Source organism: Rhipicephalus sanguineus, chromosome 5, assembly GCF_013339695.2.
Source record: "Rhipicephalus sanguineus isolate Rsan-2018 chromosome 5, BIME_Rsan_1.4, whole genome shotgun sequence".
NCBI lineage: Eukaryota > Metazoa > Arthropoda > Arachnida > Ixodida > Ixodidae > Rhipicephalus > Rhipicephalus sanguineus.
The window spans coordinates 129,186,531-129,212,836 of NC_051180.1; the positions used below are offsets into that span (position 1 = coordinate 129,186,531).

The window sequence follows — 26,306 nt, forward strand, 5'->3', positions numbered from 1 at the left end:
ACTATTATTAATGGTCGAAAACCAAAGGCAGCGTACCTAGAAGAAGAACATCCATCATAATAGCTGTGCCTTCTTTCTGGTTCGGAACTCCAGAAAACAACTGCGATCTCCTCTTACATTCTGTGGCAACGATGTCCACAAAAATGCGTCCCAACTTCGACATTCTATTTTATATTGATTAGCAGTTTATATATATATATATATATATATATATATATATATATATATATATATATATATATATATATATATATATATATATATATATATATATATATATATATATATATATATATATATAGCCAGCACTTGCTCTGTAATAAAAATTGTGACTAAAAAAGCGCCATCGCTACTAACGCTAAACAAACGCGGCAAGCTATCACGCATCAATACGCAGCCTATATTTTCTAATTAATATGCACGTATGCGTCCGAAGCTATTTCGTTTTGCGATGTCCAACATTCGCCTGTCTTATTCCATACAAGTCATGAAATCCAACACCTCAATAACATCTACGTTTCAATATACTAGTTACAATCTGCCACACTGAGTTCGCAGTTTAAACATACGACTCGGCACAGCAGTGTCCGCTTTACAAACACCTTTAGCTACTCCCAGAACGAGCATTTCGATTTGGGGTTCATGGGCGAGCCCTGGGAGCAAGAGAACGCGGCTGCAAATTCGGGCATGTTTCGCAGCGGCACAATGCAGCGAGAGCGGCCGGGCCAGTAGCGGCTCGTGGGCCGCCTCCTGGCAATCAGGTCGCACCACTTGAGGCAGTGCGCCACGAAGAATGTCTGCTCCGCGGTGAGCCCCACGTCCGGTACAACGGCTAGGCGCTCACGAGGCTTAAGACGCCTGTACGCCGCATACGCCAGTTGGAGGCCCGTGAAGTCCGCGAAGCCTTCAGAGTCGACCTGGTCGTCGACAAGAACCATGGCCCTCTCCGATTCCGCCTGCGACAGACGTCCGGTGAAAAGGGCGTTTAGCTTGTCCGGAAACTGTCCGGCTTCATCTGGCGTCCGTTTAATTGCTAATAAAACTAATATTATAAATGTCATAACCTTGCCACGTTGCGCACCTAGAACATGATTCGGGCTAGAGTTCCGAACCAAAAAGAAGGGACAGCGATTATCACAGATGTTCTTGTTCTAGGTACGCTGACTTTGGTTATCGACCATTAATAATGGTAACATTGCCTAACATGAAGAAAAAACTTACTTTCTTCATAGGTTGATCATAAAAAATATCAGCATTGGAGCATAATTGAGGATTAGGTGAAAATCTCTCAACGTACGCAATGTTATAACCTTGCCAATTGCAAGGTTACAAGATGTGTAAACATGATAGTGTGATGTTGTGGCGCAAGCGCAACCTGGAAGCGCTGTCGTGGACTAGACAAGCATATATAGCAATTACTGAACTTAGCAATTACATCCGACTTCATCGAAAGTGTAAACTTTTGCCGGCAGCGTGATTCGGGCATGTTCCCTCTTGAAATGTTTTGTTTTCGACAAGCATAAAATGGTAAACGTAGTATCTCTAAAGAATAACGGTTATATACTGGACAACCTGACATTCTCTAGTGACCGTGCCCTCTGACCCACATCGTCAATTGCCCGTTCAAACCAATATCTCGCAAACATTCTGCCTACAGGCCACTCAATTTGTACGGTTTTAGCAAGCTGCTTTACACCATAGTGAGCACCTGTAAAAGATGGCTGACATGACATTTATAATATTAGTTTTATTAGCAATTAAACGGACACCAGATGAAGCGTTCGTATCGCCGGCGTCGTTGTAAGCGCCGTCGTGCTGTCCCCTATAAGCGGCCCGCAAATGGTAGGATAAGAGTCTTCAAGAGGAACGATATATGGGCTCGAAAGAAATGCATCTGAATGCATTCTATTCATACCATGCAGTTCTGATGCACGACCTATCTTCATTCTCGCTTGGTATTATGAAGAACAGGCATTCTCCATATTACCAAGCGGTAGTTTCTTCACTGCGCCGTTCATGAATACGTAAGAAATACTCGGTACTGGGAGAGTTGGTGAATACTTTACGATACCTTCATTTTAGCGCTAAAAAAGACGATAACATGAAAAACGACAGATATACGCTCTGTTCATCTGAGAATTTCTACGCTATATATATATATATATATATATATATATATATATATATATATATATATATATATATATATATATATATATATATATATATATATATATATATATATCATTACAACGCAATGCAATAAATTGTTTGTTAGTTATGCGCTTGTCCTATTGTCTCTCACGCGTTCGTCTTTTTTTACCGCTAAAATCAATATTTCGTCTAATACGAATACGTACTTTGTTGCCCTCTACGACGAATTTCCGGTGGAGCATGAGCCGGAGAAAAATTCCATTGGAAAGCAATATTTACCTAATGACCTTCCGCGTTATAACAATTGGCCAGAAATGGTTAGTATGACAACCCAGATGGACGAGCGCCAAGGGTGATAGAGTTGCCGAGGAATAACCTTCTCCCTTCTAACGCACACCACAACAGTGAGCGACGGCTGCAGCCTTTACCTGCTTGTAGGTCTGACGAAGGCAGAGCACCCTTAGCTGGTACTGCTGTGCCGACAGGCTGTTGGTATCGAGAATGCGGCTGCCAAGGGCGTCCAGTTGTATGCCATTCACGTCGTATCCATGCATCATCTCGTGACCAACTACCTGCGCGCGTTTCGCGGACACGCGTTTGTAATAAAAGTCCTTTGTGGTATTTCTTCGCTTGTTTGAATGATACTCGACCTCAGTGGTAGCGGAATCTCATCAAGCAGCCCCACTTTCACGTGTTTTCAAATTGGAATAAAGCATATAAGAGATAATAAATTATATTACATACGTTGTGGCTGATTTGCGCATATCATGTTACGTGTAGGGCCGCGTAGCTTTGTTATTACGAGCCCTAAAGCTACTCTTCCCTTTGAACACGTTTGCGCAGTACAGCCAAACGTTCATCCTCTGGCCTGTGATCTCCGGATGCACTCATTTCATAATACAGAGTAAGAGACATTGTACTGATCGAAAAGAAGTGTAACGATTGGACAAGAATGGGAAAAAGCTACCGTCTTAAACTAAGAATCGTTTGGGCTAGAAAAGAAAACGTTAGGTGCATGAGTGCTTGAAGTACTGGAAGTTCACTTGCACTGAATGACTACAAAATTGATGAGCCCTAACAGACAATAATGGCAAGGAAAGTACAGGGGATGTTAGCAGTAAATGTAAGGCAAATGTGAAGAAAGAAAAGTGGACGAAAAGATAACTTGCCGCGAGCAGGGACCAAACCTGCGACCTTCGAACAACGCGTCTGATGCTCTACGAACTGAGCTACTGCGGCGGCCATCCCCCCGTCTACTTTATAAGGTATATATGTACATTTAAACGTGGGAGCGTCAGACAGCGCCGCCAGTAGCCATGACGGCGAGTGTGGAACACTCTTTTTCTGCCTGTTGGTATCACGTAGCACGTGAACTTACTACGAGCTGCCAGCTGACCAATAATCCCTCGCATACTTCCTGAAAGCATCACGTCTGCCAGAAAGAGACCCTCGCTATGAATGAAGGAAAGAAGTGTTAATTTTAAGGGCTCGTTTTTCTTTGTTATACACAATATTAATGAGCACTAACAGACAATAATGCCAAGGAAAGTATAGGGGATGGTATTAGTAGTAAATGTAAGGTAAATGTGAAGAAAGAAAAGTGGACGAAAAGATAAATTGCCGCGGGCTGGGACCGAACCTGCGAGCTTTGAATAACGCGTCCGATGCTCTACCGAGATACCGCGGTGGCCCTCCTCCCGTCCACTTTATAGGGTATATATGTTGTGATGACGAAGAGCGGCAACGGGCTTGGGCGCATGCTCGGGTAGCGCGAGGAAGAGAAGGACGAAGGCAGAGAATAGAACAGCCGGCCCACGAACGGGCGTTGTCACCTGTTTCTCTGAATTCCCTATCAGACACGGGCCGCAACGCCAAATTTGCTTTACGCGACGGCACGCTGTACCGTCGTCGTTGGGTCGAGAAGCAAGACGAACGCCACCTTTTGGTCATTCCTACCTCCTTACGTTCGGGTATTCTGCGTGCCATCCACGACACACCCGAAGGAGGCCACATAGGCTACCGAGCAACATTGCGCAAAGCACAAGAGCGCTTTTGGTGGCCGAGAATGGACAGGAGCGTGCGTTCGTACGTTGCAAGCTGTAAAGTGTGCCAACAACACAAACGGCGTCCGGGCTGTCAAGCTGGATTACTAACACCGATTACGCCTCCGGAGACAATCTTTCACACTGTGGGAATAGACCACATCGGGCCTTTTCCAACGTCGGCAGCAGGCAACAGGTATATTATAGTCGCGGTGGACTACTTGTCAAGGTTTATAGAGGTCGCTGCCGTGCCTTCCCTTGCCGCCAGTTGCGTCATAAACTTTCTGCGGGACCACTTCGAATGGAGACACGGCCTCCCTAAGAAACTCATCTCCGACAGGTCGACCACTTTCCGCAGTCGTGAGCTCCGTACCTACCTCCGGCAAGCGGGGGTTGAGCATCATTTCGCGGCAGCCTACCATCCACAAGCGAACGGCCTGACAGAGAGGTCGAACCAGACGCTACAAGCTCGACTGGCACCGTATTGTACGAGCAACAAGCCCGGTGAGGCAGACTGGGACGAGCATCTCAAAGCAGCTGCATACGCAGTTAACACGGCGTTGCAAAGTTCAGCCGGAACCTCTCCCTACGAAATTGTCTACGGTCAACTACCAAAACTTGGCGCTACACTCTCCTTGGACACGCCTGTACAACTTGGACGTTCTGCTGCACGAGGGACACTTTGCCGCAAAATACGAACCGAGGCGCGCAAGAAGATAATGCATGCCCAACAGGAGCAAAAGCGACATTACGACCGCCGCCACCGTCGGGCACCGCCATACCGTATCGGCGATGAGGTGTGGGTGCAACGAGGTACACCGTCCCCTGCGAAGAAACTATGCGCGAAGTTTGAAGGGCCCTTTATTATTACGCAACAACTGGGCGAGAACACTTGGCGAGTGCGGTCCTCGGATTCTGACTCGCGCGCAGACAAAAGGAGGCGCAACAATTTTGCCGTGCATGTGTCGCGTATTAAGAATTGTGTCCGTAGAGACGTCTGAAGTGCCGAAATCTGCTTTTCTTTCAGAGGTGCACCTTTCGCAGCGTGGCCGAGTGTGATGACGAAGAGCGGCAACGGGCTTGGGCGCATGCTCGGGTAGCGCGAGGAAGAGAAGGACGAAGGCAGAGAATAGAACAGCCGGCCCACGAACGGGCGTTGTCACCTGTTTCTCTCTTTACAATGTACATTTAAACGTGGGAGCGTCAGTCAGCGCCGCCAGTAGCCATGACGGCGAGGCTACTGGCTTTTCTTTCTTCACATTTACCTTACATTTACTACTAATAATATCCCCTATATTTTCCTTGGCATCATTGTCTGTTAGTGCTCATTAATATTGTGTATAACAAAGAAAAACGAGCCCTTAAAATTAACACTTCTTTCCTTCATACAAATTTTATGGGGTCTTATAAATTGCCGCAACATCCTTTGATTTGAAGGTCAAAGCAAGCATGCCAACCTTTATGCTCCTTTTTTTTTCTTACGCCGCTGATAAAACGTTGCACAGAAGCAAACCTGCTCAGCTACAGAAGCCTCACCAGTAATGACACATTGTCTTACCAATAATGATAAACTGATTCAGCAGTGCGACGAAACACAAAGGTAAACCAATACACCAGGGCACACGAACGCCCAGGTGCGTGTGCCATTTTCAGACATCTATGTCAAGCATTAGGTAGCCTCCGAGTTTTTAAGGAGAAAACCTTAGATGACCCCTCAAAAGCGAAAATTGTCCGTCGGTGGCGTCAGCACGAGTGATGCGAGAAATCATCACGCGATGACGTCACGTTGTGACGTCATGACGCCACAGATCCCCAAATTGTGTGACGTCACTATGACGTCATCATGAATTCACTACATCATCATGACGTCACACAAAGTGACGTCGCGTGATGATGTCATCACATGACATCGTCACGGCGGGCAAAGGTGGGACGGTAACGTCACCTTGGTCAAAGGTGTGACGATAACGTAGGCAGGGCAAAACCAGGTGAATTGTAGAAAGCTTGCATTACCTGCGATCCTTGAGGAACTGGAAAACCACGTTAGGTGCAGAAAGTTTACGGAGGGGGCGTGGGAGGATCAAATCAATAGGTCCACTGAGAAGAAAAAGAAGAACATGGCTTTCGCCTTTGCATTAGGGTTCATGTGAGTTCTTCTGTTTTAATTGAACGGAGAACAGGCACCCTGCTATGGCAGCACTGCGCGCAACTATCCCTAACCAACGCACCACATCCGCCCGGGGATCGAGATTGGACGGTCATTGAAGCGAACGGTCATTGACCGACACGCCAACAAATGTTGATTTAGAAAACCATCGTAGTTGCTCATGCTCTGCTGGCTGATCTTATTTGCATAACTGACTGGCATCCAGGGCAACGTCAACGCGGATGTTGAAGCGCGATATCCTTCAAAATTCGTTTCTGTCTTTTAAGCAGTCTTCTGTATGGCACCATTCTCTTCACTGAAGCCACACTTATACCTATTAATGCTTAACCATTAATGCTGCAGCATAACCCCCCCCCCCTTTTGTTGTAAACCCTGCGGACCAATCGGCCCCTCCCCTCTCCCCGGTCCTCCACCTTACGATTACGACCGCATTGAAGACCGCTGATCTTATTTGCATAACTGACTGGCATCCAGGGCAACGTCAACGCGGATGTTGAAGCGCGATATCCTTCAAAATTCGTTTCTGTCTTTTAAGCAGTCTTCTGTATGGCACCATTCTCTTCACTGAAGCCACACTTATACCTATTAATGCTTTAACCATTGTGCGACAGAGAGGTTTGCGGAGGGGGACTGCTACAGTGAGGCATTTAGCAGCTTATTCGCCTTTTCGGTCGGTTTCAAGATTGCGATAACAGCAGCAGGTGTTGCACCCAAGAAACTTCCGGTCACTTCAATTATCACTCTCTAACGCCGAAGCAGAAAGCATGCTTTTGAAGTTGTGCCAGAGTAAGGAAAGACTCATTTTCCGCTTTGAGGTAAAAAGAAGGCGCTTAAAGTGAAAGACTAACTCTTCTAATGTTGTGTGTGCAGCTTAGAAAAATATTTATATAAAATATTTGGCCAGACACAGGGAGCAAAGTGTTGAAAATGTGCTGGTTACTCGCTAAGGCTTTTGTTCCCCGCCAATGCTACTCGGCTACTCCGGCGCACAAAACCGGAAGTCGTCCAGCAGCTTTGTTTGTAAACAGCGAACGGGTCTATAGAGCGTTGACTCTACACCTCCTGCTACAAATCCCGGAGAAGCTTGGTTCCGCGAATCGGACCTTCAAGATCGGCCTATGTCAAGAGAGAGGGAGAAACTTTAATACAGGAATATACAGGGAGGAAGTTTGACGTGGCCCGGAGGGGGCCACCTCTCACAAACACTGGGTGGACTCCTCATTACATGAGCCCATTGGCGACCGCCGTGACTCGGGCTCGGTCGACCAGGGCGTTCTGGCTCGCCAGGCCGGAACAGCCGAGCAGGGCTGCCTCCCAGTCCTCCCGGGTGGGGTTTGGTTTTGGGGCGAGGTGCGGGGTTGACTGGCATGCCCACACCATGTGGAAGATGTCCGATGACTTCTCCGCACAGTGCAGGCATTTTTCTGTACAGGCAGGGTGTACAGGAGGGTGTACAGTGTACAGGCAGGGTGGACGTGTTTATCGGAAGATCGAGGGCACGCTTGTACATCTTCCTGAAAATCACCTCAAGGGGGTTCTCGTGAAACTTGCGCAGGTGAAGTTAAAGGTGCCGAGTAGAGGACTCGACAGTTCACGAATGCATGCGCCAGCCGCAAGGCGTCCTTGCAGCATAACCCCCCCCCCCTTTTGTTGTAAACCCTGCGGACCAATCGGCCCCTCCCCTCTCCCCGGTCCTCCACCTTACGCAATTTGGTCAGTGTTGTATCGACTCGGCGGTGTTTATGAATAAAGAGACCCAGTACTCGGATCTCATCGTGTTCTATTATGGGTCCGCTTTCTAAGGACAGATTATTTTTGGTAGTGCACTTTGGCGAGGGGCGGATGTGCACAAATTCCGATTTGGTCGGGAATCATTGAAGACCGCATTGAAGACCGCTGATCTTATTTGCATAACTGACTGGCATCCAGGGCAACGTCAACGCGGATGTTGAAGCGCGATATCCTTCAAAATTCGTTTCTGTCTTTTAAGCAGTCTTCTGTATGGCACCATTCTCTTCACTGAAGCCACACTTATACCTATTAATGCTTAACCATTAATGCTGCAGCATAACCCCCCCCCCTTTTGTTGTAAACCCTGCGGACCAATCGGCCCCTCCCCTCTCCCCGGTCCTCCACCTTACGCAATTTGGTCAGTGTTGTATCGACTCGGCGGTGTTTATGAATAAAGAGACCCAGTACTCGGATCTCATCGTGTTCTATTATGGGTCCGCTTTCTAAGGACAGATTATTTTTGGTAGTGCACTTTGGCGAGGGGCGGATGTGCACAAATTCCGATTTGGTCGGGAATCATTGAAGACCGCAGCGGCGACCGTAGGCGTCCACAATTTCCGCCGCTTCCTGCAGGTTGGCTTCAATGTCTCCTACCAATCCGTGTTTAACCCAGATGGTAATGTTGTCGGCATACAGCGCGTGCTCTATGCCTTCGACATTTTCCAGCTGAGCCGGGAACTTCATCATTGCCAGATTGAATAATCAGGGTGAGAGGATCGCGCCCTGCGGGGTACCTCTCATGCCTAATTGGTAGGGGCCGTGTTCTTCATCTTGTATGCGGATATACGACTGCTGGTCAGAGAGGAATTGCCTAATGTGCTGAAACGTGTTGTGTCCATAGTTGGTAGGTGCGTCAGAATTATGTCATGGGTGACACTGTTGAAAGCCCCCTTCAAATCGAGGGCGAGTACTGCCTTGTCATTGAGGTGGTATTCGACGGTATTTAGAATTTCGCGGTCTAAGCAGGACATCCTGCGCGGACCGGTGTGGGCAGAACCCGAACTCGGTGTCTGCGAATACGTCTCGGTTTTCCAAAAACTAGGACAGTCGATCTCGCGCCATAGTCTCCATCAGCTTTCCCACACAAGACTGGAGAGAGATGGGGCGGAGGTTGTCCGTGTTTATGGCTTTGCCGGCTTGCGGAATGAAAGTGACCAGGGCGGTCTTCCATTCGCTTGGGAGGGGTGTCCCTAAAAGCCAAATTGAGTTTATGTAGGCGAGGAGTGCGTCGTAGGCCGGGTCGGGAAGGTTGGCAAGTAATTTCACTGTTATTTTGCCGCTCCCCGACGCAGTTCTTCGATTCAATTTAGTCGGGGCCGCCTTCAGGTTATACAGCTAGAAAGGTTGATCCAGCTCGGCGTTCTCGTAACCTGCATGCGAATACGCTGGCCCTCGGGGGTCAGTTGGACACAGAGGTATTGATCCCGTAGTTTGCTTGCTAATTTTGAGGTGTCTACCGTCGAAGCTATGGATAGCCCGTTGGAGATGTTTTTGTGTCTCGGCTCTGGTTTGGGTCGGATCGACCAAGGCGCGAAAGAGACGCCAAGTGCCTCGGCTGGACATTTGTCTAGCAGCCGTGTTGCATCGGTCCACCCAATTCGAGTTGGCGAGTTGTGCCGCGTACTCTGCCGCTCGTTGGGTGAGCTCGGCAATGAAAATTTTGAGCTACCGATTGTGTTTTTGGCGGCGCCATCTGCGGACGAGGCTGTGCCGCGCCTCCCAGAGGTGCAGGAGGTGGTTGTCCACCTCCAGCATAGCCTCCGATAGTTGAATTTGAGTTTCCGTCGAATGAAGGTGTGCATCCAATCGAAAGAGGTTACCACGCGTGGTAACCTCTTTCGTGAACGGGGGCTGAATTAGTGTAGTTTTTCTGGAACTTTGTCTAGTCGGGTAAGCGGGCTTGGGCGTGAGGTCTTGCCAATGGTTTGGTAGTGACAGTGGTGTTGAGTAAGCAGTGGTGTCTGCCGAGGGATTCCTCGGTGTTGGCCCATTCTGCGTATCTAACGTTTTTTGTAAAGGTAAAGTCCGGACACGTGTCCTGAGTCACGGAGTTACCCATGCGCGTTGGATGTGCAGGGTCGGTGTGAAGAGTAAGGCCCAACGCGGACGCAAGTTTCGCTAGCTTGCGCCCGCACTTCTCTTCGCGTACCCAGACAACACTCGACGACCTGAGGTAGTCCTCAGTGGTCCTCAAATGGTACAAACGTCCCCAATGGGTTATGCGACGTTCTGAGTGCGCCCTTAGGAAGGCATTCACAGGATGATACGGAAAACATACTTTTCAGTATTTTTCGAGGATAACTCATCGTCCGAAAAACGACCATTGTAGGACATTTTGAGTGCATACTGTATAATTCAGAAAAAGACTGTACATGAACTTTCTGTGGCTCTCGTCACGGGCGCGCGAAAATTAAATGCATGTGACAACCGCTAGCGCATCTCTTGATTGTACAGTTGTTTCTGCGTGTTTGGTTATTTATGACTTACAATCATACATAAAAACGTTTTTCACGTGTGTGTGTGTTTACGAAATTTACTGTTTTGCGCATACGCGGATGATTACCCCTATGGTCGGCAATGAACAGGTAACGACACGGTCGACACGGTATCCGACGGTGGCAATAGCCAACGCACACCATTTTTCTTTTCCTGCCTGGCAACATTGACACTATAGACACACCAAGTCAAAGCAATCCAAGCCAAGCTCTTTAGCGGACGTCTACAAAGAAAGCAGCATGGGTGCACGTAAGTCTCCAGTCTCTGTCTCTATTTCTCGCGTTCGAAATGGAAGAAAGCGTGGACTGCATGTTTAGACGATAAAGAAATAGATGCGCTAATGCCTGTTTACGCATAGCAAACAGGGCTCACAGTAAGTCGGCGCTGCCAAAGCTGACGATGTCACGCGACAATGCCATGGTGGTCATTGTGTTGCGTGATGTTTATGCGAGTACCCAAGAGTTCATTTCCCGTGTTTCTTAACAGTTTGAAGAGCAACGAAGTTTTTCTGAACTCGTTTGTGTCACTATCGTGTGCAACACTATAGTTTGCGGTTGCGAGCGTGAAGATGTTCAGTGTGATCGCTGCTACGTGTGCTCGCGCGTTTACCCTATCAAGCTCTGTAGCTGTGTATGGCAGTTGTCAAAAATCATTTGGGTTTTCCAGTCACTTGCGAAGGATGCAGATTTTATGATGTTGATGGTGACACGTACGATTGGTGACCTGACTAGGCATGCAAAGTTTCTTGTAAATTAACACTTTTACATTTATTGTCATATGTTTTCAGAATTTAAGCAACGAGTTAGAATCCTGGAAACGCCCATGGTGATGGTGGAGCACCAAGGCCAGCAGTTCGATACAATGCAGCGGCAACTGTGCAGTACTGCATCACAAGTTGCAAGAGAAGAATATCTACTGAGCAAAGTTTTTGAAGACTTGGATGCCCTTGAGAAGTTTCATAAAAAGCTGGCAGCTGACGCAACCATCACACTGCGGCTGGTATGACATTTACATCTTCGTGACGTTTTTGCTGTACATGTGCTGAGAGGCAACTTTCTTGACAAAAGCATGCCCACAGTGGTTTAGGAGCCATTCTCGCAATGGTTCTGTTTATCTGGCGTTAACTCTTCCTTTTGTCAATTTTGCTGTTTTGTTTTCAGTTTTGTTGTATTTCACACAATGTCCTGCTCATTATTTCTCTTAATGTCTCCTCTAGTACCCTGCCCATCTCCAGAGACCTCAGATGAAAAGATTCAATCAAAGCAACCCCATTTTGCCAAGCTCCATGGATTCGGTGTTTGAAACTGATATTAATTAAAAAAAGCTTTGCGTTTCACTGTGTGCTTATATTTTCGTCTGGTGTGGCAATTTACTGAGCTTTTAAAAGCTCAGTAAATATGAAGCACTTACTGCTTTAAAGAGCGTACTTTGAGTTTTGTTATTAATTAATAATAAAACTCAAAGTATGTTCTTTGAAGCAGTAAGTGCATGCTTAAGTTTTACGGCTGAATTTTCTCATTCGTTTATGGAAAACAGTCACATTGGAAAACCACATTTCCAAATGGCACAGCATGCCTCTTAAAAGTCTCGAATACATTCCAAAAAGAGCCTTGAAGCTGTCCTGCGGTCGACCTGAACGCATACCAAAAATATCCCTGAATGTTGTTCTCAGGACAACCTGAGTATGATCTGGGGCCGGGCAAATAGACTTGACTGGGACCTGTCGAGGTTCACTTGAGGACGACGTCAGGTCGTCCTTTCGTACTGGGTAGGGCATCCTCAGGACAACCTGAGGTCGTCGAGTTTTGTATGGGTACGTACTCCCAGAACGTGCTGCGGGCGTTGAAATCACCCACGACCACTAGGGGTCCCTGCCCGCAGCCTTCGAGCGCGACTGAAAAGGGCTGCGAAGGTTACATTTTTAAGCTTGGGAGAACAATATATGTTGACTATATGTAATGGTGCATTTTGTTAAGCAGAAGGAGGGTGACCACCACATAGGAATATTTAGTATTGTGTTCTAAATCAACTTGGTTGGCTGCATAATTTTTGTGCACGAATGTACGGGAAGAGAGGTCCTGCTGGTACGTGACATAATTTATAAGGCTGGCGCCGCTGCCTGGCTCCTGGAGGGCAACCACTGCGGGAAGGGAAGTGAATTTTAAGAGGAGAAGCCGGAGGTGAGCCCGCTTGGCACTGGAACGGAATCCAATTTGGATGGGGTTGGCTGAATTGTTACGGGGAGAACGCCTAATTTCAGGGCTGCCCGTCATGGTCATTGAAGCGTAAGAGCGGTTGTAGGGACGCAGCTGCGAAGCCAGCACTCGCGGAGAGGGGGGCATCCTCAATTCCGGAGAGCGAGCAGCTGTCGTCTTCAGTTTCGGTGGCACGACGCGACGTTTTGGGATAGCGGCCAGACACGTCTTTGGTGAGACCGCCGGTTCGTCGGACGCTACGCGACGATGGTGCAATGTGCTGTTCGACGGTTGTGGGAATAGTTTCGATCATTTTGGTGATAGCTAAGGCGATTGCCGCCGAAATTTAATTTTCTAAGGCATTAAAGCGGGCGTCCATGCGGGACCCTAGACAAGCCTCAAGTTTAGCTTCCGCGCTCAGTGCTGCCTTCGGTGCCGCGGGATCGCTCTCCACAACCTCGGTTGCAGGGGTTGAGGAAGGAGTGGTAAGGCTGTTTAGATCGCCATTCTACGAGCGCGATTCTTTTTTTAGCAGCATCTCAATTTGATCCTCGAGAGCGGCTATCTTGGTTCGCTCGGCACTGCGTGCCGCAGGGAGGGGGGGGGGGGAGGGAGGAGACAGCCCTGCCCGTACCGTTCACCTGCGTTCCGTGTTTTCCTGCGTTGGCCCATGCCCAGGCCTCGCCGCGTGGTGGCGTCGCCGACTGTTTTCTTGTACACACCCGCTATTGAAATAAGTAAGAGACGGTTAGAGTATTGGTGGCAGAAAACTAGAGAGAAAGGACAAAAATAAATATTGGAAAAAAAATAAGGACATTCTGCCGTAAAGGGCAGAGAACGGAGCTGAAAACTTGTTTTTTTTTTTCTTCTGGAGTAAAATAGTTTAAATTGAAGTAAAGACACTAGGCCAACGCTAAAAAAAAAAAGTAAAGTTTAATTGTTTTTTCTTTTTTTTGTCGAGCCTGGTGGCACACTTGTCACCGCCCCGTTATAAAGGGGACGCTCATAGCATCCATCCATTGTGCCGCCGCGTCGCGGCTGCTGCGTCGCCGGTCGCTTGCCGACGCCTCCGGTAGATGGCGGCGGCTTCTCGGTGTTGCTAGAGTCACTGTATATGCTACCTTTAGGTAGCAGAGTTGCGCATAGGTCCGGCTAGCAACCAACGCTATGCGGTGAAGTCGCACTCCGTTTGTGCAGGCGACATGCCTACCGTGTCGGCGATTAACATGTCTCGCGTGTCGAAGATCGGCGATAAACATTGGCTGTCGATGAATAGCGTTAATTCATTTCGCTGCAGCGGCGTCGTCGAGAAATACAAATATTGGCCCGAGCGCCAGCTTCTCCGCAATGCGTGGTTGCTAGCGGCGTTTGGAAGACAGATGCGCAACTCTGCTACCTACAGGTAGCATATACAGTAACTCTAGGTGTTGCTAGTGTGCCTCGATGTGTGCGCCCGGACAAAACGCGCAACAAAACGCGCATCAAGGCACCCTAGGTGTTGCTAAAAGTGTTGCTAGAGTTGCTGTATATGCTACCTTTAGGTAATAGGGTTGCGCGTAGGTCTGGCTAGCAACCACAGCTATGTGGCGAAGACGCAGTCCGTTTTTGCAGGCGGCATGCCTACCGGGTCATCGATCTACGAGTTTGGCGTGTCGAAGACCGGTAATTAACTTTACCGTGAATGGCTAGTGTAAATCCAGTTCGTTGCAGCGGCGCCATCCAGAAATTCAAAAATTGGGGGACCCTTAAGCTTCGCCTTTAAGAGTTGAACGCGATAGCAAAATCCGGCCCCTAGTGCGCACTTCAACCACTAAGTGCATACTTATTAATGCGTATTGTTACACACACACGCACACAGACACACACACGCGCGCGCGCGCGCGAATGGTACAGGTTTTCGATCTAAAGCATTTCCCTGTGAAAGAGTCGCATGGCCTCCGAGATACAAGCCGTGCGCCCGCCATCTCGGAGGCCATGAAGCGTCGAGACATATTTTTCACGATGCCTCACAGATGGCTGCACATTATCTAGCGTTTGCTGTTTGCTTGATCAACGCCTCCTCTAGAAAGCCAGCGTTGGCTTGATAAGTTTTCCGCTAGATGGACATAGTTGTCCATTTTTAGAGCTGTTTGAAAGTTCGTGTGTTTTTAGCGGCGATGGCTGCACTAAAGCCCCTCCATGCGTTTTCCGCCGGCTAGGTTAAGTAGCGCCAACTCGTCCGCCCCCTCTCCCTTTACACCGGTTCCCCGCATAGCGGAAGCCGAAGTGCCGCCATGATGTTTCTTCTGCTTTTCCGGTTGATGCACCTGCCCCATGGCCGCCTGATGCCCGCCCATGCCCTCGCGACGCAGAAACACCGAGCGAAAACTCGCTCGGCGGCAGGCAGTTTACGACGAACCTCAAAACAACAACACTTGCGAAACGGAGAAGCAAATATGAGCTTTCTCGCGTGTGCACATGCGTGCGCAGAAACAAGATGGAAGGAAAAAGCGGAAGGAAGTGGCTCAAGAACTTTCTTCCGGAAGTGGGCGTCGTCGTCGAACAATAGATGGCGGTACTTAAAAAAGCGGCAGTAGACGCAGTAGACGGGATGGAGGGGCTTTAGGCTGCACTGTGCCCGGCCTTTTTCGACGTAGTTTAATGGCCTCGCCAAGGCGCCTACAAATCGCCGAATGGGCTCGTTTTCGTCGTGGCACCTGCTGAACAAAATCCGTTAAGGAGACTCCTTCCACTACATGGCATTTATGTAGTGTTTTTTTTCTTTTCCGCAGCAGCTGCAAGTAACATCGCGGCTTTGTGGTAGGACACCTGCTTGCCACGCGAACGACGCGGGTTTGATCCTCAATGGGACCAAAAATTTTTATTGTTTATTTTATTTGGTTTTTTCTCAATTTTTCGGTCACGGACGATTTTTCGCTCACAAATAAAGACGCCGTCGCCGACACCGGCATTTCTGCGACACGAGCTCTCTAACGCTATCGCGTTAAAAATTGGCCCGAGCGTCAGCTTCTCCACAACGCATGGTTGATAGCGGCGTTTAGAAGACACAACTCTGCTACCCAGAGGTAGCATATACAGTAACTCTAGGTGTTGCTTAGTCTTTATTAGCGCAGGCCAAAAAGCTTCAACGAAATTTTAGTGCGCAGTTTCTTTCTCTTCTCTCTCTCTGTCTTCGCGGCGTGCGCATTGTGGACCCCATATTTGATAAAGAATCGAGTTTCGAAGCAAATGTGCCTGTTACGTGGACACTTGATCTCTCAAGTTCGTCCCCCTCGAGAGAAAGCGCGTGCGCGGCTCTTTCGTTCAAATTCCGACCGTTTTCGTGCAGCGCAATCGTTTCGTATTTGGCAGACACTATCGCCATCGATTAATGTACGCGACCCTAGTTTGTTTGCAATGTCCTAACCCGGTGAGCTAGATGCCCTTTCAAGTGAACGCTTTACCCACCTGAATATTGTACCTGTTTACGACCGAACAGTGTACCTTTTAGAGCGCAGCTCTTAGGTGCCCGTTCCTGCGTTGAGCGGTGTCGTCGTCGTCGGTGTAATCGATAGAGCGAACGAGAGCGAAAGCGGAGCGCTGCAGGCCGCTGTGTTAGCGTCTGCAACGCTACGTGCCTGCTCGCGCTTCTTGTGACAGTGCAAAGCACGCCTCTCGTGCACGGGCACGAGAAAGTGGGCTGACCTGCGAGGCTTAGGAGAAGAAGACGTGCGTTGGTGGAAGAGACACTGTGTGCGGAACGCTCAAGAGGGCCCTTAGATTTTGCATCTAGTTTTCCGGGCACAAGTTCGCCGATAATAAACAAAGCGCAGCTCTTAGGCGCCCGTTAATGCGTTGAGCGGCGTCGGCGTCGTCGTAACCGTCAAATCGAACGAGGACGAAAGAGAACGAATGTGGAGCGCACCGGAGTATGAAAGACGACGATAGCGAGGGGAACGCGATAAGGAGGGAACGACAGGAGCGAGACGACAGGTTCCGCGGCGCCACGGTAGTGCGCGCCGTACGTGCGGTCGCCGATGACAACATCACTAAAGTATGCAGCGAGGACGTCCACTGATACCATATGTGGAAATAAAGCGCTGCATGCACGAAGGCCTGCCTGCGGCAGCTGTTGTGGAACGCGCCCACGCGCTGCCTTCCGCGGTCTCCCGGTTAACGAGGCAGTCGCGCCTCAACTTAGCACAAAACCAAAAAGTCAGCTGCGCTCACACTTAGCATTAGGCAGTATCGTAATTGTCAGTGAATTTTTTACCACAGGACAGAGGGATTCAAATAGTCTCTTCCCTCGCACAATCCAATGTCAGAACATGTGTGGCGACGTTATGCCTTGGACACTGAGGAAATATAGTATTAACTGCTATTGATGACTGGTGACATTTTGTTTATGTTCTATATTTATTTCGCAACATTATTTTTACCCCCTACCTGCGTGAACCCCGTTGAGGGCAGCGATATGTACAGATTGTTTAATTTTTTAATGAAAAGAAATCTCACATCTACGTATCGCAACTTCGCACCTCCTCTCGATTTTATTCGGACGATTGTATGGGTGGAGGGAGCTCAGTAAGGCAGAGTTAATATAGTCATTTTAACCCAGGCAGTGTGTGTCTGAATAAATTGATTTAAATTACCTACCTGACCGAGGCCCCCATAGCTCAAGGCGGCCGTTCCGTGCTCAAAGAACAGCGGTGGCTGTACGATGCCAGCTTCGATGGTCATTGTGTTCGTAATCGGCTGATAGAAGGCGTTCGCTTCACCCGTCGAGAAGTTCACCGTGTCTTTTCGGAAGAGGCGCTGTTTTATCACACGGTGCGATTCCAACCATGGGGAGAAGAATTCCGCTCCAACGTCCGGAAAGTCGGCTGCGTTGGCGCAGATATAAATGTGAGCTCGCTTCGCTCAAGCTTTATTCCCAGTATTGGCAAACGCTCTATATTGTCTGCTTACATTTCGGATGTGTTTACAATGAGGGTGCGCGGGTCCTTCCTCGTTGCACGCGGTACGTGCGCTGTCTGGCATTGCGTGCGCTTTCGATCTTTTTTCTCGTTCCTCATACCTTCCCGTTGTGCGTGCGCTCTCCGAAGTTGCTCGTGCGCTGCGCGTTCTTTCTCCTTACGCTGTGCTGAATAGCTGTTAGGAGACCTTCCCCTATCGGGAAAGGGGGAGGGGGGGGGGGCAAGCGAAGCTAGGCGTGTGCTTGTATGACCTATATTGTTTTCTTCCTTTATATCTAATTGCGCAATGCTCCCTCCCAACTTTTCTCTTCTCCTATGACGGGGATTGGACTTTCATCCACGTGCTTAGTAGCGCAACACTTCGGTTGCTACGGGCAGCAACGACGACCATGCGTAAAACAAAGAAAGGCAACAATGAAACGTAGCAACGTGAAATGTTAAGTGACCTCGATAAAAGATCAGATGTCCATGTCAGAAATGGCTGATCGCCCACAAGCACACAATCGAGAGACCATCAGTTATTGAAAAACAGCGCATACAAATATGCATATCATCGGCACACCTTCGAGGGCCGCATTTCTCTAAGTTTGCGGGCACCGGCTTTTTCGTGTACGACGCCGCCACTGAAATCTGTGAGTTGCAAAATCTTCGCTTAAGAATACACTATGCTATACTACACATGGCTATGCTGTACTATGCTGGGTTATGCTATGATTTACCTTGTCCCCTCCTCACTGCCATCCTCCTCACGCTCACATCACTCCTCTCTACCGTCACTTCCCTTTCCCGCATTCTTGCTATACCATACTATACATGATTTTGCCTGCGTGACGTCATACATGGCTATGCTATGCTTTACCCTCTCCACTCCTCACCCTCACTTCGCTTTTCCTCGGCCTTACTAATTACTATGCCATACTATACATGGTTATGTTATACATCAGGGGTCTCGAGCTCAGCTCAGCTAGCGGGCCGAAGTCCGGAAATGTAATCCCGCATGGGCTGGGACAGCGAAAAAGGTCGGAGAGGGGGGGGGGCGTATTGAACAAAATATTTAAAAGAGGATTATTATCTCATATATGGGTTATTTCTGAAGAGGATTTGGCGTCAGAGGATTTGAACAACATATCAATACCGATCTGCAGAATGACTAAAATCAGGACGCCGATTCTCTACCATAGAGATTTTGTACCTCCGCTTGGGATGCCGCACGAAAAAGACGCTGGAGGCCAGTCACGTCTGCGCAGCATACTCGAACAAAGCGTTGTTAATCGCAATAGACCAGAAAATAATGCGAGTGCAATTTAGCAAGGTAACAAAAATTCAGCCACACAGACATAAAAAATATGGGAAGAAGACAGTCACATGCGGGCGTGGGCCGCTGCCAGAAGGTCCGCGGGCCGCGTGTTTGATATCCGTGCTATACATAGTTTCGCCTGCATTACGCCATACATGGCTATACCATGCTTTACTCTATCCCTTCCTCCTTTCCTTCCTCCTCACCCTCACTTTGCTTTCCCGTACCTTTACTGTGCCATACTATAAATGGCTAAGCTATACATGGTTTTGTCTTTGTGACCCCATGCATGGCTATGCTGTGCTTTACCCTATCCCTTCCTCCTTTCCCTCCTCATCACCGTCATTTCCCTTTCCCTCCCCCCCGATACATGGCTATGCTATACAAGGTTTTGTCTGCGTGACGTCAAGCGACATGGGATGACAGCATAATCCCTTCCTCCTCCCCATCTCGTCCTCCTTTCCCTCCTCCTCACCTTCCACTCCTTGCAATGCCTCCAATCGCTTGCAATGCCTCCAATCACCTGTTGAGGTGTCGTCTATAGGACAGACAGTTACGGGCGGTGCTTTTATCTTCACTTCCTCTTACATAACCACACTGGGAACGCAGTCCAAAACCACGTCAGGTGCATAGAGCTTTCGGAGAGGGACTGGGGAGGATCAATAAATGGACTGAGAAGAAAAAGACTAATAAGATTACCTTCGCCTTCGAGTCATCTTAGGCGAATCCATAAGGGATCTTGTGAGTTTGTTTTATTCCTTTCTTTGTTAAGTGCACCTGTGAGCAAATTAAGCTATAATGATCACCCTTGTGTACCGCTTTGCCGCAGAAAGAGAAGCGCAATGCTACGTGCAGCCAGTTACATTGGCTTTGTACGCAGTGGTCCATATCCGGAAAGAACCAATTACTGAAATTTCTGCTGTAGTAGCGTAGGCAAACATCTTTATCGGAGGGAGGGAGGGATTCAATCATACTTTATGTATATTCGTGCGTGCGTTTGTATGTGGGCGTGTATATCTACACATGCAAAACTGAAAAACTTCGGGGGAGGTTCGATACCCCCAACCTCCCCCCCCCCCTGGCTACGCCACTGTGTTGTACGAATCTAACATCGTCACACTTCGGAAAAACAAATAAAACGTTAGGCAACTTGACCTCCCGCTTTTCCGCAGTTCATAAACATTTTACCATCGCATGACAGATGAACGACTTTAAATAACGAGATATGTTTGCTTTTGTGACGGTTGCGTAGAGTTATTAGCGCAAGCATCTCGAAATGCCTATGGCAATAAAGTGATCGAGGTTATAATGACAAACAGTACAATCGACATTAGTGTAGTTGAACAGTCGTTCTGCCACGCGACCGCCTCAAGGGCTCGCAGACCACAGGCAGAATTTTCGGAGAGTACCAACAAAATTCATTCTTTTTTACTGCTGCAAAATACGCAATCGCAAAGCGTGTCGAAAATATCGCGAGTGCGCACGACCACAACAATGTTTCACTTCAGCTGCTGCTACGGGGCACTTCTTCCTGAATGCACGGTATGTTAGGGCGACTGTATATGAGAAACTGAATAAAATTGATTGCTGTGTACGTAAGCGCAACTCGATTTACCACACAAAGGTTAAAAGAAGGCATGGGGCAAAAAATCATGAATTCTTTCGCCGTGCAGTTTGGCGCTTGTCCTGTCTGCGACTTTCCCTTGAATATGGAGTTTCACAGGCTCATTTAAGTCATTATCATGTTTTTAATGCTACCATGGTATACTGCAGGAAAGAAGTGTTAATTTTAAGGGCTCGTTTTTTCTTTGGTATACACAATATTAATGAGCACTAACAGGCAATAATGCCAAGGAAAGTATAGGGGGTGTTATTAGCAGTAAATGTAAGGTAAATGTGAAGAAAGAAAAGTAGACGAAAAGATAACTTGCCGCGGGCAGGGACCGAACCTGCGACCTTCGAATAACGCGTCCGATGCTCTACGCTTTTCTTTCTTCACATTTACCTTACATTTACTGCTAATAACATCCCCTATACTTTCCTTGGCATTATTGTCTGTTAGTGCTCATATACATGGTATACTGCGCGATATAAGAATGGCGTATACCAAGCTTGCCGGAGGACGTGCCGGCACATGACACCGTGGAAACGTAATCAGCGGTAGGACGCGTTCCGTTAAATACGCGCGCGGCAGTGCGCTGCCGATAGGCGAGCCGACAACCTTCCACGTCGACGTTTGCTGCTTCGCATAACATCGATTAACACAGGGTGTGGAATCTGCCGCAATATTTGCTCTACCGAGCAGTAAGAACATTTAACCGCGGAGTTTCAGCCCGTTTGGGCTCTTCAGAACAAGAGATGTGGATGTGGCTTAAGGGTATGTGGCTGTTTATCTTTACACCAAGGTTGCCCGAAACTATAGTTCTTTGTGGAAACTAAACCTGGATGATAGCTAGAGCAAACACACAGGCTCTGTAAGACCGTATGGTTTAGAAGCGCTACCATGCATTGAGCACTATAGACGGTGCAGCCACTTGGTGTCTGCGCCTTCGACTACCTTTAGAGGCTGGTGATCATTCATTACTTGACACGTGTACCAAGAACTGTTCATTAACACTGCTCCATTGTAACCCGAGCACCACAATAAACGTTGTAGATCTCGCGCTACGTTTCACCCATATTATGGCTCCGAGCCGGACGCCGTGTCGCTAGACGCAGACATATAGCGTGTGCGATAAAGCGGTCGCCACAGTGGTGGATCACACACTTCCCCAGACACCTTCCCCGAAGCTGCAGAGGAAGCCGCCATTGACATAGCCATCGTCAACACGTAAGCACGGTATGTTTTATCAATTCCAAAACTTCAACCCGAATTTCCCCCTGAGACCTAGTCCACATCGCTGATTTTTGCATACTGCAGTCTCCCGCTGTACCCCCCCCCCCCTGTCAAGTAGAACGGAATTCGGTGCCTGCACAATCCAGGAATCCCGGAAACGAGGCCACCAATCCCATGGCCCGACGTTCTTTAGACCGGGCTCTCCGGACCTCTGACCCAGGATTCGCGATGGATCAGGCGTCCGTATTTCAGCGAGCTGAGGCGCGTTTCTAAGGAGTTGCGTCAGCTATACCAAAGCCTCCTCTATTTTGTGTGTGTGTGTAAAAAATAGAGGAGGCGCTGGCTATACCCTTCACTGCATAAGTGTCTTGGCAGACGACAAGCAACCCGTTGGCGCCGACTACAAACACACGTTCTCCCCTCTCCTCAGTCTTTCTCACTACCTCCCAGGTTTCGCCACATCAGCCTCTACTCCCTGTCTTAAACTTCACGCTTCTGCACTTTATCTAATTTCGAACTCACTGGTAAATCTTCCCCCACGGTGCCTAGAGTACCTAAATGAAGACTTGGGAGCAATGGTAGACCCTGACGCGCTTCGGTATCACGGTTGCGCAGACCATGGCTGCCGGCCGGATGCCAGCGTCATGGACTGAAGGAACATTAACGCTTAACAGCAGTGGTGTCGTGAGGGGCTTCGGAGCCTAGGTGATCTAAACCCCTCACAGTAAAAATCAGAGGACGCCTAAGCGCATTTTACGAGTTCTGAATGCGAACGCATCAATGTCCAATCAAACGCCACTAAGCGGCCTCTGGAGTATTGCGCTACGAGCAATGTCAGCGAAGCCCTCAGCGACCAGACTGAGGACTTCGCAGCGACCACCAAGGCTGGCAGCCGCGCGCAGCAGCTAAATCCATCGAAGGTGAGAGAGATACGCAGCGCTTCTTATTTAGTAGGCCTCTGCTCTCTGCTTTATCACATCGTCGAAGTTACCATTGTCATGGCCGGCGTGACTATGTCATAGTGGAAATAGCGGTTTATTAGTGGATAAGAAATTGCTCATGAGCGTGCAGTCGCGGGTTCGAAGCAGCTACCGCCAACATTTCTGTTTTAAAATCTATGTAGTATTTTATACATTAGTTGTCTTCGTAGCAACTACCGAGGCAAAGTTAGAACGCAAGCGACAGCCTCCGTGGATGAGGAAAGTGCGGATGACACAGCCTAACGAGAATGAATGTAACGGGGCGTAGTGGCGACGCCATCGCCTCTCAACAACTCCAGGTGCGCCAGTGCAACTCTCACAATTTCGCACGTCGCCTTTGCTTCCTATCGTTCTCTCTCAACATCATCGTCATCATCTGCCTGGCTGCGCCTGCAGGCCAAAGGCCTCTCCCATGTTCCGCCAATCAACCCGGTCCTGTGCTTTCTGCTGCCACGTTATACCTACAAACTTCTTAATCTCATCTGCCCACCTAACTTTCTGTCTCCCCCCTTCCGCGCGTTTGCCTTCTTTTGGAATCCAGTCTGTAATCTTAATGCCCAACCTTATCTTGCCTACGAGGCACATGCCCATTTCTTCTTGATTTTGACTAAGATGTCCTTAACATCCGTTTGTTCCCTGACCCACTCTGCTCTCTTCTTGTCCCTTAAGGATGGAGAGTACCTTATCAACCTGCGATTCGCTGATCAAATTGCACTGATAAGTAACTCAGGGGACAACTTGTTAATTTCAAGGGCTCGTTTTCTTTGTTATACACAATATAAATGGGACACAATATAAATTGTCTGTTAGTTCCCATTTATACAGGGGACAACTTGCAACTCATGATTACTGAATTGGACAAGGAAAGCAGAACGATAGGTCTGAAAATAATGTGCAGAAAACTAAAGTAATGTGCAACAGTCTCGGAAGAGAACAGGGCTTTGCAATACGTAGCGACGCATATGAAGTGGTAAAAGAATACGTCTACTTAGAACAGGTAGTGACCGCGGAGCCGAACCAAGAGACTGACGTAACTAGAAGAATAAGACCGGGGTGGAGCACATTCGGCAGGCCCTCTAAAATCATGAATAGTAGTTGACCACTATCCCTCAAGAGGAAGGTATATAACAGCTGCATCTTACCGGTACTTACCTACGGAGCAGAAACCTGGAGACTTACAAAGAGGGTTCAGCTTAGATTGAGGACGACGCAGCGAGCAATGGAAAGTCGTTCTCTCTATCCTATCCCTATTCCCCTAAGTGGCGCGGTTGTGGTGTCCTTGAGTGAGAGACAGTTCACTCTTTCTCTATTCAGGCGAACTCTTTAGATGCCTCAAGAAGAAAATGAAGGTGGCTTTCGCCTTCCAGTCGTCTTAGGCAATGGCACAAGAGACCGTGGGACTTGTTTCTTCATTTCCGACCAAGAATCTCTACTCAGCGCGGCATCAAGTTCTTCGTTGCCCCCGTTCTGCTCTATCATGGTGTGCACATGACATGGCGACACAGCCAGTGGGAATTTTAGTGCCGTTTCGCTACCCCATACGCCAGCTTTTTCCTCAATTAGTCGTTTGATGCTTTCGCACAAATCAAGCTCTCACTACTCCGGCATTGCCGAGCCGCTGCTTAGAGCCAGTACCATATTTTCCTGGCGAATTTCGTTGTTTCATTTTTTTTTTTTGCAGAGGTGGCTTACCGCTCTACCATAGTAGATTTTTTTTCTAAACGCACTTTTCGGCGTCCTTCTAGATGCATCGTTCTCTGCTTTCATAAGACGTAACGCCTTTCCAATAGGAACACAAAGGACTCCAAGCACCGACTCTGACGCTGAACTTTCTGGGCATGTATGGTATCGAACTTTTGACCTTACAGGTAGACAGGGAGTCGAACTCCGACCCTTCCTGGCTTATAGGGTGTCAGAGACAACGGAGATAAGCAAGTGTGCACAATGCATATAACGACTAGAACCCACGACTTGCCAACTGCATAGGGTATCAATCCTCAACCTCTTTTGTATATTAACACTCGAAAAGCGAATCTTTCAGGCGTGTATGGTGTTGAACCCTCGACTCCTGAGATGCACAAGCACTCGAAAACTGAACGTCCCAAGCTTGTAGGGTATAGAACCCTCAACCTCTGAAATATACGGGGATTGAACACCGAACCTCCCAAAGGTGTAAGGTATCCAACTAATTCTTAGCGGATAAGTAAAGGTCGAGCAGTGCTCAAGCATTGGTTAGAAGTAGACAACAGAGGTGACGAATTGCACAAAAAAATGATTGAGGACTTAAACCGAGAAAATAATAAACTAGGGTCAGAAGTTAACCTCCTGAAGACAAAGATAATACCCGATAGCCTTGTGAAAGAGAATGAGTTCATGACTGGAAACCAACAACTAGAATGTGTACAAGAATATCTATGCCTAGGTATTCTCAGTAAAAAAAGAAAAAAAAGATCTGTGCCAGTCAAAGAAAAGTTTGTTCTCTATGATTTTTAATGGTTACACTTACAAGAAAGCTGCGCATATGCGCCATCAGGGTCAAACCTGAGCGGCGTTTTATTTGTTCCAAAAGCTTGTGCATAGATTTTGCGCGGAGATATAATTTAATATAAGTACGTTTCTAAGCGCTAATGAAGGCTGGGTTGAATGCTGTGTTGGTTCGGTAAACCAGTTATTCCGCCCCCTCCCCACCCCCCACACGCACACACACACTGTAATGGTGTCGGAACATCGCTCACCGTAGAATGCTTCCATTTGAGCTATTGTGTCGGCATCCTTGGGATAGCCTACGATGAGCCCCATTTTCGAGGCCTTGTTGATGCCGTTGTCTTGCATCCAGCCCTCCATCCAGCGTGCCCTGAGGAGCTTATCCCGCAGGACTTCCATAAGGTTCACAGCCATTTCAGTTGCCGACGAGAGTACGGCTGGTGGGACCACTGCGAGAGTGAGAAAGCCGCGGCAAACGAGAAGCAGTTGACCATATATAGACGGATACAACTTAAAGGGACACTGAAGAGAAACAATGAACCAATTTAGATCGATAAATTGTGCTCTGAGAACTCTTACGTCGTTAATTTCGCCATCATAGGTTTGTTAATACAGGAGAAAATCAAGTTCAAGGTTTCATTTTTAAATTTCGCGCCAAATTCTTCCCGCACGACGTCACGGATTTCAAAGTGTATTTATCGTATTTTGGCGCCAATGGCTCAACAAAATTACCCCAAACTTGGTATCTTAGGTCTATCGCCCCGTCAGAGGACAATGTACTTCATCTTTACCGATTAGGAACTACATAGTCCCTAGTAGGCGCCGTCAAAACATGTGACATCATGGCGAATGGTGCGGAAACTTCTAGGTGGCTTCGCCACCCACATTTTATTTTTGCGCGTTTTCTCG

The 26,306-nt window shown here is 48.1% G+C and overlaps 1 protein-coding gene across 2 annotated transcripts; it reads right to left on the minus strand.

Annotated features, from left to right (window-relative positions):
* Window positions 1–387: 387 nt before the first annotated feature.
* LOC119394240 (neprilysin-2) lies at window positions 388–25,840 on the minus strand. 2 transcript variants are annotated; one of them, XM_049415723.1, is made up of 4 exons: window positions 25,649–25,840; window positions 17,477–17,707; window positions 2,583–2,722; window positions 388–956 (listed from the first exon to the last, which is right to left on the minus strand). In XM_049415723.1, exons 1-4 carry the CDS (start codon window positions 25,809–25,811, stop codon window positions 609–611), a joined length of 882 nt encoding a protein of 293 aa, XP_049271680.1. In that variant the 5' UTR covers window positions 25,812–25,840; the 3' UTR covers window positions 388–608. The 2 variants fall into 2 exon arrangements, with proteins under 2 accessions (XP_049271680.1, XP_037517453.1); XM_037661525.2 differs by lacking the exon at window positions 2,583–2,722 and having other exon boundaries at window positions 17,481–17,707.
* Window positions 25,841–26,306: the final 466 nt, after the last annotated feature.